The 13,636-nt window shown below is 37.7% G+C and overlaps 1 protein-coding gene across 3 annotated transcripts in view; it reads right to left on the reverse strand.

Moving 5' to 3' along the window:
• Nucleotides 1-13,636, reverse strand: part of ROBO2 (roundabout guidance receptor 2) — a 606,994-nt gene that overhangs the window by 101,349 nt on the left and 492,009 nt on the right. For all 3 annotated transcript variants that reach the window (XM_066622392.1, XM_066622390.1, XM_066622391.1), the window contains 2 exons: nt 4,541-4,746; nt 44-125 (listed from right to left, as the gene is read on the reverse strand). In XM_066622392.1, coding sequence (XP_066478489.1) covers nt 44-125; nt 4,541-4,746 — 288 coding nt within the window. The remainder of the gene's footprint in view (nt 1-43; nt 126-4,540; nt 4,747-13,636) is intronic.

The following is a 13,636-nucleotide window of genomic DNA, read 5'->3' on the forward strand; positions in this document are numbered from 1 at the left end:
AGCACTTTGATATTGTACCAAAAAATAAGTAAGTGTGACTTACCTGCCACATCTAGCACAGCACTCCAAGATGTTTCCCCACTTGAACTTGTGGCAACACAAGTGTACGTGCCAGTATCAGATATCTAAACACATAGAAATGGTTGAGGATATTTTTGGCAATGTTTTATATTATCTGTACGTTCATGACACAAAATATTTCATATACAATAATAGTATCTTACTTTTCATGAGTTGCAATAAGGTTACTTAATACCACTCAGTACATTTTCAAATCTCCCTTCCCCAAATTATGTCTCATGTTATTTATGTCACTAATTTGGGGTTAAGATTTTAAAGGGAAAATAATTCATGTTATAATATATAACACTATATTTCATTTAATTAATGAAATACAAAGGAAGAAGATACACGCAGCTAAATCTTTTAAATCTGTTCTACATTTCTTCATTAAACCATAATCAAAATTGAAAGTATTTTCTCTTTCATCTAATTTTATTGCTTTCCCTTTTACCTCTGATATGATAATTAATTCCTCAATAAAACTTGTTTGAGTTATTCTTTACTTTTGCCTCTTCTTGGAATCTTATAAATGCCAATCTGTGGGTGCATTGTGAACCAAAGGTCAATGATCCCTCATGTGCATGTCTGGGAAGCTGAGTGTGTTGGCACACATACATCAAAACTGTTAGTAGTTCTGTACCTCTTAGATGTTTCAAAGAAAAAGAAGAAGTTATTCCTGGTTGCAAAATTTAGGTAGAGTAAGAAAGCACACTCCTTCCATTCTTTCTGTCCATCATCCTTGTCATTTTTTCCCCAGGAAAAAGCTTTTAACAGTACTGAATGAGGCTATATACTTGTAAGAAATTGTAAAATCAATGAAAAACTGTAGTTGGTGGAGTATGGGGTGCCCCATGAAATCCTAACCCTGCCGTGCATGTTAGATGGAAGGAAATCAAGTAGAATGCTGACCCTGGTAGCAACAGAAAATCACACACACTACCTGCAGACTCTTATAGATCAAGAATGTAGGAATGGGATTAATGTCATGTTGGTTTATTGATTTTGAACAAAAAAGACACTCTGTGCACATACATGTGTGTGTGTGTGCATGTGTCTTGGTAGTTTTTTCTGTGCAAATTAATGTTCTCCATGAGATGAAAGGTAAACATCCACGTTCTTTGATTACTATGTAGAATCATAAATAGTAATAATTATAGAGTACTGATTCTGATCCAATGGTAGAGATCAGGTATTTAAGTAAGCAAAACATTGGAGTAAATAGCTATCCAGATAGTTCCAGCAGCTGACACGTGTGTTGACTTGGCAGAATCTCTGTCTCTCGCTCCATAAATGCATGATCTACATATATACTGAATATATTCTGTAGATCACCTCTCCCCTCCCACTCAATACTTATGAACCACTATGGGCAGGCAATCAGAAGCCTAACCCCCCCTTCCCTTATCAGAATTTTGGTGCACAGCCTCCCACCTCTGAGTCACTCCTGTTTAGACTGAATAAGACCAATGCATGCTGCTTCTATTCTCAGCATGCATTCACCCTCTTCAGTTGAAAGAGGAGTGGTACAGAGAAGAAACGCTGCATGCTGGAGCTTCTGGTAGGGAAAGAGAAGGGGAGTGGGGGCACCTTTCTCCCCCCCCCCCATTCACCCACTCACCCTGTTCCCGCTTATGGATAAGGGATGGCAGCTGCATGAGCATGCAAGGTAGCAAAATCTGGAGGATTCAGGCATCAGAGGCATGGTGCTCCCTTGGTATCCAGTATGAAGTTAAATGGATTTTTTTTTCTCCCAATCTGTTAATGGGGGGTGGGTGGTTGGGTGACTACTTTCTTCTGAAGCTGACCTTACTCTACAGACTTTGTTTTCTTTCATGCAGAGTCCTTCTTGACAAACTTGTGTTAGTTAAAACTAAGCCTTCCAGTTAAAATACTCCTTCTAGTTCATACTCCTCTAAATTTGTTCAACTCTGTCATCTCACCCACTTTTCTGAGCATAAATTCTACTGCAAGAAAAAGGTGTTAATTTTTTAAGGACCATTTTTGTAAATGGATCAGCCATCCAAAGATCAATATCAATTCTGCATGCTATAATGCTTCTTACTTTCTTGCTGATACTTTCCCACTGCTAAATGGGAATTTATTTTTATTTTACACACTTTTAAAAAGTGTTTAATGGATTTGGAAAACTCAACACACATTTGGTTGCCTACAAAGCTGGATGCATATGTGTATCCTACAAGCTTTGATATGTGGCTTCTTGTCAGAAGCTCATCATCACTACTCAGAGAGTTTGCTTGCTTCTTTAATTGCTGCTTGCTAACACTACTGGGGAATCTTGACTATTCAAGCGCATTCTTTAATCCAGCTCTACAGTAAAAACACATTAACCTTCATGGCCCAAACCTGCCTTTAGCCTTGAGAGGGAGGATAAATTGTTTACTCAAGGAAAGCTAGCATACATTTTTTAATAAGTTCTATTTTGTTCCAAGGAGGTTAACAATTCATTTACGAGTACTGATGAGATAGTGGCAGAAAACAAAACAGCCTTGCATTTCTTTACACTCTTTCTGCCCATTTATGAGGAGAGGGCAGAAGAAGTGATAATAAAAGTACTACTATTCATGCAACTAAATAGTTCTTGCACTAAAATTTTAACTGTGCATACAGAATCCTATAGTTACTAAGTTTTACAGGTTTCTACATATAATTATATCTGCACAATGTATGCATTCTACTGTATATCATCATCAAGGTAGTAATTTATCAGACATACCAACAAGACAGTAATGCATCTTACGGTATGATATCCTTAAATATAAAATAAGACATAATTCTGTTTTCTACTGCAGCATAATTGCTAATGCTATATTTCTATAGCATCCATACTTAAAGAGGATTAAAAATTTATCCTGAATTTATGAGCAGTATGCAGAAACAATAGTTCCCCTTCACACTATGGCCAGTGCAGACACAACACTGACTCTTTATTAAACACAGTAAGTAAATAAAAAACCAACCTGGGGAATCTTGCTCCTACTCTGCCACATTTTTTCTACCTGGAGCAAAACCCTTCCTATGTTCTTTGTCAAACCACTGGTGAGCACTTACATTAACTTTTAAGGGGTGGTAAATCATAACTGCAGCTAACAATGATGAACACCTGAGGGATGAGTGCCCCCACAGTGTGCACTCGGAGTAGTTCCTGTATGCTCTGAGCATCTGCCCTCTTTTTTTTTGCTTTTTTCCCCAAAGTGAAAGAAGCTGGCAGCCAATCAGAAAGGCTGCTGGCTTTTTCACTTTCAAAAAAAGTGAAAAGAAGCTGGTAGCCTCTCAGAGCAGCCATCTGCTTCTTTCACTTTGGAAAAAAAAATTGGGTGACTGCTCAGAACCTGCCAGAAGTAACAGTGGTGATGTCATCACATCACTGCAATTACTGCTGGGTCAGGGGGGCAGCATTGGTGTTCCTGCCCCAGGCGGCAGAAGAGCCAGGGACACAATTGTGGCAAAACAGTCTCTACATTTATGTCACATAAATATCTTCATTATTACTGGTAATATAATTTTCAATTCTTTAATGACAAATGAACTAGTTGAAACTTAATTTTAAAAAGTATATGAACTATTTATGAACTTTATGATATTAAAAATTGGTGGAATTCTAATGCCAGGTCCTGAACATTTAATGAGATATTATTGCCAGCTATCCCAATATTTCATTAGAGAGTCTATGTCAAGATTCTATAGCAAGGGCAGGAGATTTTGATGAAGTGAAAGGAAAGGTAATATGCTCAGCAAACTTCAAAGGCTTACTCTTTAAAAATTGTTAAAACGCAGGATAATAGCATATGTCAGTGGTTCTCACACATTTAGCATTGGGACCCACTTTTTAGAATGAGAATCTGTCAGGACCCACTGGAAGTGATATCATGACCGGAAGTGACATCGTCAAGCAGGAACATTTTTAACAATCCTAGGCTGCAATCCCACCCACACTTACCCAGGAGTAGGTCCCATTGACTATCATTGTTAAAATAGTAGCTTGTTCAAAGTACAGGTCTGTAACATTTCCCCAAATGTGGTCATATACCACGGTAGCATCAAGTCAAATATATGAAAAATAAAATACTGAAATGAATGGGGACCCACCGAAATTGGCTCGCGACCCACCTAGTGGGTCCCGACCCACAGTTTGAGAAACACTGGTATATGTTATTGTTCTTTTTTATTATAACCAAACATCACTGTTGAGGAACACTCGTGGGGGGGGGCCTGATATTGCCACCAAATGATGCCCCAAGCTCTTTATGTACAGGGGGTACTTTTTTCCTTCTGCAGTTAACCATTAAGAATTCCTTTTACATGCTGACAAGTGTCTCGTTGGCAAAGTGCCTTGACAGTAGGCAGCTTTACAACCTACGGTTAAGTAGATGAGTACTTGGATTACATTCAATTAATAATTAAATATTTAAACATTAGTTTCTCAATTTCAGGATGGTAAACAAGATTTCACACCCACCCTTAAAGGCTTAATTTGCAAAGTTCCTTGGTCCTGTATGGATGTCCTTGGATCTCTGCCAAGGAAAGTGAAGCCTTCTTTTAACCAACTAATAACAGGCAATGGGTCACCAGTAGCTTTGCACTTCAACAAAGCTGTTCCATCTACTGCCAATGTCTGGTTTACAGGTCCCTGAAGGATGATTGGTGGAGGCCTATCTGTTAAAACTGAGAAAGAACAAAGTTAATAAATACGTTTACTACTTAATATCCTCTGCCACTGAAAATCATGCTTATAACGTTACATTTGTCAAACAGAATACAAACAACTTGAACAGATATTTTCTACAGAGTACCACACTAATGTTGCTCCAACAACTATATACAAGAGCAGTCAACCATGAGCATAAAAATCATGAAGCCATTCTGAGCTCCTTGGAGGAAGAACTGAATAAAAATGAAAATATAATAATCATACTATTTTCAGAATATCCACTAGATATCAACATTCATGTACATCAATTCTTAGACACCAAGTTGGACCCAAAGGCACCATGCAATGTGAAGGAGTATTTTACTATTGAAAAAGCATTTACAACTTTTGCAAGTAAAGTGAAATAAAATTCACTTTTACTTTACAAGATTTATTACACTTTAGGAGATTTACCGTTTCTGGAATTTCTTGAACACTGTTATGAAACCTACCCTTTGTGTGAATGCTTTGCAAGACATTGCACAAATCTTTGCTGAGCAACACCAATTCATATTGATTCTGCTTATGGTTTCCTAGATTCAACTCAGGGCCGCTGTCAATAGAAGCTGCCTCTCACGGCCTAGAAGATTCCTCAAAGAACCCCACTGGCTGTCATGTTACTTGTAGCAACAAAGATGTTGACTAAGAAAGCCTGGAATTGCTACTCAACAGCTTGAATTCTGCAAGTCATTCTGTAGCTAGCCATGGGGAGGATTGTCCCTGGCAGACTGTAGACTCTTGGCACATTTCCAGGTAGACTTAGGGCGCAATCTTGACGCGTCCTTGGGCCTGCGCAAGTCCCGTGTGCTGGCCCAGGAGGGTCGCGAACGGGCCATAAGGCACGTTTGCGCCTCTTCGTGAGTTGATTAGGCTGGTGCACGGAGGCTGAATTCAGCCTCTGTGCCAACAGAGGAACCAAACCTTGGGACAGAGGAACCAAGAGTTTCCCCTTACCTTCAGTTGAGCCACTATGGTGCCCTATCTCACGCTGAATACAACGCAAGTCTTCTGGCTTGCCTGTTCCAGCACAAGATACGATTGCGACCTTAGCCTCTGATGCCACCCATGATCCAACCAACCAAAAACAGCCAGGATCTAAATAAACAATAAAACTAGTTCTGCGAATCTTATGGGGCCTACAGAGGTATTTTTTTCAAACTGAGGGGAGTTTAAAAAGCTATTTACAACACATCTTAAATAGTAACACGAAAAATTTCATTGGACTAGCAAAATCCCTTGTTTAAAACCAAGTAGTGTTCAGGATCTTGGTCTTTCTTTCCTGGACAACCAGAACAGACAACAAAATTGTCAATAATTGTTAATTAAAAGTTGCATAACTCAGACTTTTCTTCTAATTATTCTTCAGGGTAGTAATAATCAGAAGCATCATTTCTAATTGTTACAGACAAAAATCCCAATCCCAACTCTTCAATCATGTAATTGGCTCTCTAGTGAGAAACAGTTCATATTTAATCAACCTGTCTAACTGCTTACACATCAAATCTTTTCATCATATTTTAAAGTCATGAACTCTAATCTCTCTCTTAAATTTATACATTTGTATGCTTGAGTAACTTTATAAATGATTCTGTGACTTGTGTGCGCCTGGCTGCATGCATTCTTCATTCTGCCACCACTGGGATATCTCAGAATGAAGTAGGTGCTCATGTTCACTTTTCTTGCAAGAACAGTTTTTCATAAATAATTCTGCTGTTGAACATATTCCCTTTGCCATCTGTTAAGCAGAAAAATATAACTCTTGCTTCCTAATTCACTTGCTTATAACTAAAAAGACAAACATCAGGTTATACAAATGAAATTAGATTGTTGCTTGGAGTTAATGTAACCACATCTCATGTCAAATGCCTCTAGTTGCTGAGGTACTCATATTATTTAGTTTAGAATCTGAATGGAAATACCCTGAAATTCAAGGCTGACGGGAGCTAAAGGAAATTAGCATTGAACATAACAAAATTACACCAATAAACCAACCTATAAATTGATATTACAATAGATGACAGAAATGTTTGTAACAAATTCAAATTCATCATCCTGAAATATTTATTCCTCACTTCCCCCACCTCTGCCTCATTCACAGAATTTACAGATCAGAAACAGATAGAATTATAAAAAAAAATCTTAGGATTCATGGTTCTGGCGACTATTTTTTACTATCAATTCATCCACAAAATGGAGAATTTATTATTTACAGTTTAAACATTATTGATATTGATCTTAAATATTTGCTTTTGGACATGCTTTTTATGGTTGAGGTGCTATGGAATATCTTTCTTGGATCTTAACAACCTTAATGTCTTTTTTTGTTTTTAAAGCCCACAGAACAAAAAGTTGCTACAGTTAATAAAAGCTGGGCATCTCTTAGCTGAAGTGCTTAGGACCAGAAGTGTTTTGGATTTCAGATTTTTCCTTATTTTGGAATACTTGCATATGCATAATGAGAGATCTTGGGGTTGGGGCCCAAGTCTAAACACAAAATTCATTTATGTTTCATATACCCCTTAAACACATAGCCTGAAGGTAATTTTAAAAATATGTTTAATAATTTTGTGCATGAAACAAGGTTTGTGCATGAAACAGTTTTTTATTATTTTATTTCTTTAGGGAAGAAAGTAAAAAAATAAAAAGTTGGTGCTCAAAAAAGCTCAATATTTTAGGAATATTCCATATTTCAGAACTCCAGATAAGGGGTACTAAACCTGCATGAAACTATGAATGGGTTTACAGGTCCAACCCTGTTATACACTGATTTTTTATACATGGATTTTACTTATGGCAAATGGCCACTGCAAATGAAAAGAAATGTGCTGTTCCCTGGAGAAGGGGAAAAATGCACCTCTTTAAAATGCTTTTCTTGCTGTTGTAGAGATTTTTATCTCAACATGAAGAGAAGGGCCCTTTAAATTAAAGGAAAACAGTCCTTTACAATAGTTAGAGTGCAGCCAGTTGACAATCCATCAACCATTCTCTCTCCAAGTGACCCCTTCCCTTCCCCCTGAACATGAAAGAAAGATAATCCTTTCTAAGCACCCGGAAATAGAGTGATTGTTGGATTGTCCTCTTAATGACTCTATCTTAACATCACAAAGGTCAGCAAGGCTGTTTTTAAATCACCTGAGCAAAGGAACTTTTTTTTTTTAATTGATAGTTTGATTTTTGCCATCCAAGTGGGTTCTGGGAACAGAACTCTTATGAATAATAAGACTCAACCTGCATTAGTTTTTGGGAACCTGTATCATGTAATGTTAGATATATCAGAGCAGGGGTGTCAAACTCGTTTCATATAGAGGGCCGAAGTTAGCATTCAGGACGCCTGCTGCGGGACAGACGTGATGTCATTAACCAGAAAGTGACATCATTAAGCAGCTGAAGGCCAGAAATAAGCACTTTGTTCTCATTAACTGCAAATGATAGAAGAGAAAATACGCAAATCTTGATCATATTTCAAGATATGGGAGAGTCCAATTTTCATGTGCGCTGCTGTTTCAGCAGTAACACCTCAGCAGTGCTCAGCAGCTGAGAGCCTGAAGGTTGGAAAAAAAGCTTTCTGGGACTGCATCCGGAACCTGGGCCTTATGTTTGACACCCCTGTATTATAGTGTCAGATGAGGACCAGAAAGACCCGAGTCCCTTCGGGGAGAAAGGCGGGGTAAAAATAAAGTTGTTATTATTATTATTATTAAACCTCTCAGTCACTTATTTGAAGATCCTGGACCAGTCATCCTCTCTCAGCATCACCAACTTCACAGTGCTGTTATGAAAACAAATTTGAAAAGAAAGAAAGAAGTTTGTTTCACCACGAGAATACCTAGAGAAAAAGTATTTAATGTGATACATAAATGCCTAAGAGCACAATCCTGAGCTCGATGCGCCAGACCGCCAAGCAGCAGAAAGGAAAGCAGGGGTGTGGGGGGAGGTGGAGAGGAGGTGTTCTGGGGAAGGGGGAAGCAAGTGGTGGGCAGGTGGAGGGCGGGGAGGATGCATGGTGGTGAGGTGGGGAGAGGGCAGGGGAGGCATGCTGGGGAAAAGGGCCAGTGAGGGAGGGAGGTGGGACTTGTGGAGCGATGCTCCACCAGGTCCTGATTCTTCACATTGGGCTCGGCCCCTGACATGAAGACTCTTACCTCACCACCGACCTTTTGGGGCTACTCCCTTTATCCGGGGGAAGGGGACAAAAGTCCCCTTTTCCCAAGGTGCTGCCCATGGCTGCTGTGGGTGAGTTGGATGCGGCGGCAGCCATTTTCGGTGCCACCACAGCTGTGCACCCTGGGAGCTCAGGTTTCGGCTCTCAGGCTGCAATCCTATATACACTGTACAAAGGATAGGTCTAATTGATCTCAATGGAATTTACTTCTGTGAAAACATGCGTAGGAATGTGCTGTAAGTTTCATATCCACTGTGAATCCTCAAGGTCAGGGGTGCCCAAACCCCAGCCCTGGGGCCACTTGCAGCCCTTAAGGCCTCTCAATGCGGCCCTCAGGAAGCCCACAGTCTGCAATGAGCCTCTGGCCCTCTGGAGATTTGTTGGAGCCCTCACTGGCTTGATGCAACTGCTCTCAGCATGAGGACGACTGTTTGGTCTCTCGCGTGAGCTGTGGGATGAGGGCTCCCTCCACTGCTTGTTGTTTCACTGTGATGCAGTAGCGGTAGCAAAGGAAAGACCAGCATTGCTTTATGCAAGGCCTTTTATAGGCCTTGAGCTATTGCAAGACCTTCATTCATTCATATAAGTTCATCTTTAATATATTCATTTATGTAAACTTATGTAAATTTATTCAAATTTTAAATGTAAATTAATTCTCCCGCTCCTGACACAGCGTCAGAGACATGTGGCCCTCCTGCCAAAAACTTTGGACACCCCTGCTCTAGGTCATGAATCCATAAGGCCTGTGAACTAGTATTAACTGTGAACATAAGGCTGTTTATCTGGTCCCTGCGATAACTGATCTCCCCCATATCTTGAAAAAGTGATTGAGATTTGTATATTTCATCTTTTGTAACTAATGAGCTCCTAAGTAAGGAAAAAGTGCTTTTTCTGGTTATAACCTGCTAAAAGACAGCAGTTCCTGCCTAATGATATCACTTTGGCCTCAGCAATTGCCATGAATGCTATTTGGCGGGCTGTATGAAATGAGTTTAACACCCCTGTTCTAGGTGAACAGTTATAGTTTTAAAGTACTTACAATTAAGTACTTTACTTATTTGTAAAGTCATTGGTAGTCTGAAAGCCCCCCCCCCTTAAAAGATACCACTGTTTAGCATCTAATTAGTTTTTACTGCCCAAATGACGAGATCATCATCCTTTAAATGCAGCTGATCAATAATGTAATTGAAAATCTCCTGGTCAGAAGGAATCTTCATTTTCAAAAGGTATTATGGGTGAAAGATTACTACAGGTTTCCATGACATTAAGGGTAAAGGTTAAATGAACTCTTAGGGTTTCCAGTGATCTGTGAACAACTATATTGGCTTCATAACTATAACTTGTAAATTCTCTGAAGAATGTCTTTAAAATTCTAATTTTTTTAAAACCTATGTTTTAAAATATTCAAAAATGTTTGAAGTTCAACTTGCTGTTAGTGAGTACTTCAATGTGCCAATTAACACTTGCTTCATTTCTAAAACAATTTCTTTTTATGTATTCACAATCTTTGCTTTCTAAGGTATGTATACATTTAGACTTTTTAAAAATTATGTTTGTATCTCAAGTTTCCTCTAAGGATTCAAGTGCACACGTGGAAAAAAAGATGCTACAGAAATAAAATTAGATGAAACACATTCTATATAAAATTAATGGTACAAATAATGTGGAAATAAGCATTCATCTGGCCAATACAGAAGTAAGCAAGGCTACTATTTTTTAAAGCAAGACTACTCTTGAATGGCAAGTATAGATTACCTATATGCCAAGCAATTATTAATATGTCTATAGAGCCAAAAGTACAAAACAACAATAAATTCAGCCAACAACAGTGAATAATGAATAAATTAGAGGAAATTGAGATTGGCTTTTAATATTTAAGTGCACTGAAAAAGCTAAATGTTATAGAGTTAATAATTGAATTTTCTATATTACACTCATGCTGACAGGTATATTGAAGCTTTTAGTACATTTGCATAATGTGCCATTATAAAACTCAGGTGCTTACCTAGTTTTCCTTTGAAGAAAATTGCCCAGAGTGTCTTAATTTTAAAAAATGATTTCATTTTTCCATGAGAGAGAAAGAAAATGTATTTATATGGCGGCATTTCACAAAAGTATATCTGAATTTCAAATACTGTATATTGAATGCTCTTAGCAGAATCCATAATCAGCAAAATTATCACTCAGCTCAGCACATTTTATCAAAGCTAGCAATCTCTTCTCATATGAACACTTGAGTTAAAAATATTTCCAAAAGACTTTCAGAATGCAAAATGTAACAACTGAAACATAGCTATATATGGTATAATTAAACACTTGTTTTTCTGCTCTCATCATATGTTTTCATTCTGTACTGCCATTTCAATTGGACCTAAATTGCTCTGGAGCAAAACAAAAATGTGTTCAAAACGAACATGATAAGTTGCATCTATTATTAAATCATTAACCAAAAAGAAAAATTCCGCACTAAGAAAGAAAAATGAAATCACCAGCCAAACACCCAAAAGATATTACAAAATATGGCTAGTAGTAGCAATGTTATGTGCTTATATTTGTAAGATGTTAGATTGTGGCCTCTTTTATTACTTTGTCAACACAAAATACATATTTAAAAAATCTAAGCACAATGGTAAAACAGGATGCAGGCAATCTCATGTATGCCGCTCTGAACTCCTTGGAGAAATTATGGAATACAAATTTAACAAATAAGTAAACATATATAACAAATAAGTGGGCACGAGATGCCCTTTGGCACAGGTATATTACCAAATGTTACTAATTACTACTTGGACAAAATGATATTATGGAAAGTATTACTCTATGCAGAGTTATGCCAGGGAATCAGACAGACTCTGACTGTCTGAAGGAAGAATTTCTCATCATTGATATCCTTGAACCTGACTTGCTCCTTTCAACTTCTGTAGCAGTAAATCTTTTCAGCACCAGCAGGTGCAAACATTAACAACTCAATGTCTTCTTGGCCAATATTTGTGTGCTCTATTTATTCCAATCACAGCCACTGCACTGAATCAGACAGCATCATAGACAGATTTTAAGAAAATACTGCTCTTCCATTAATTTTAAATGTCTTTTTAATCTACATGTAAATTTGAGTTGTATGAAAATGCATCATTTTGTCATCAAGAGTAAAAGAAAGGGGAAGTTTAAAGAGGTCACCAAGGGAAGGTTAAGCTTTAATCTCCAGAAACTAGCAGCACATTTGTAAAGACTCAAGGATAAGAAAGAAATTATCTTTCCTAGTCATAAAAATATTCTCATCTTTTTGAAAACAAAAAGACAGTATCAAGCCCATGTTCAGTCCACCATAACAACATGCTGCTGAACCTTCTACCTGTCATTCATGATGAATATGCACTTGTGAGAAGCCAGATTATTCAGAATTAGCCATTTTTTCAGACTTTCACAGAGCATTTGAGTCTCTAAGGGGTCCATAAAAGCAGTTCTGTTCATAACACACAATTTTTAATGGTAAAAATTCATCAAAGTCTGTCAGCAGGTATTTAATGCGTCAGTTAAGACACAGTGTATTAAGGTGATAGAATGTAATAAACTGGTAAGCAAATTGGAATTTTGACTTTATTATCTCCAATAATCTTAACAGACAAAATTCCATGAGGAAAACTCTCATATTAACAACATTTAGGGGAGAAATCAAAAGCCATACATATGACTACATGAAAGCTTCTTATATATGATGTTGCTTTTTGCCAAATAATGTATCTGGACATTTATATTATAACATTTAGATTAATGTGTATAGATAACTTACTTATAATATGCATGTTGAGTATTTTGACTTCTGAATATTTGAAAATTTTTGAATCCTGAATATTTCATGAATTTTTATTTAACATATAAAAGAGAGTGCTTTAAAGTTACATTAAAACTCAAGAACAGCATATTTCATATCTTTAAAATTTTATTTTTTTATGATAATTCCTTTCCATATCTTGTACACACCTTTCCTGTTAAACTTTCTTGGCCCACTTCCTGTGATTTCCTTCATTTCAAGAATTTATCCTTGCAACACAAAGCCTTGCCACACACAGTCTTTTCCTTCCCTTCCCTCACAATAGGGGTAGCCTTGATAAAAAAATTCCATTTGAAAAACAGACATAGAAAATCCTCATGAGCTGATTTACCAAAAGCAAGTATTGTGAGGGAATGAGACTATGAAGAAATAAAAGGCTAGATATTTGAATAGCTGGGTTTAAAACTGAAACATCCCCATTTACTTTAATAGAACAAGACTTGAACCTAATTTTCTCAGCCTACAGCAGAACGGGGGGGGGGGGACTTTGTGAGTTATGCCTCTGATTAAAATCTCCTTTGGGATTTATTTGACTGCCATTAGATCTCTATGTACTATCTCAACTACTAGGTGAGGATCATCCTCAAAAGAGATTGCTTAGGGGAGTATATCCTAGATCAAAACAGATATAATGCTAACCATGCTATAATTTCTGCTTTTGAGTTCAATCCTATCTAAATTTCCAGGGCTGATGCAGTCATGCCAATGGGGCAGGTACCACCACCATCCTGTGATGGCAGTGGGGCAATCATGGAGGTCTCCTCAAAGTAACAGAAAATTTGTTCTCTTACCCCAGGGCTGCATTGTGGCTGTGTCAGCCCCAGAAAATAGGATAGGACTGGGCCCTCAGTTTGGTTTTCTTAATCAACAT

This window comes from Tiliqua scincoides, chromosome 3 (assembly GCF_035046505.1).
Source record: "Tiliqua scincoides isolate rTilSci1 chromosome 3, rTilSci1.hap2, whole genome shotgun sequence".
NCBI classification, from domain to species: domain Eukaryota; kingdom Metazoa; phylum Chordata; class Lepidosauria; order Squamata; family Scincidae; genus Tiliqua; species Tiliqua scincoides.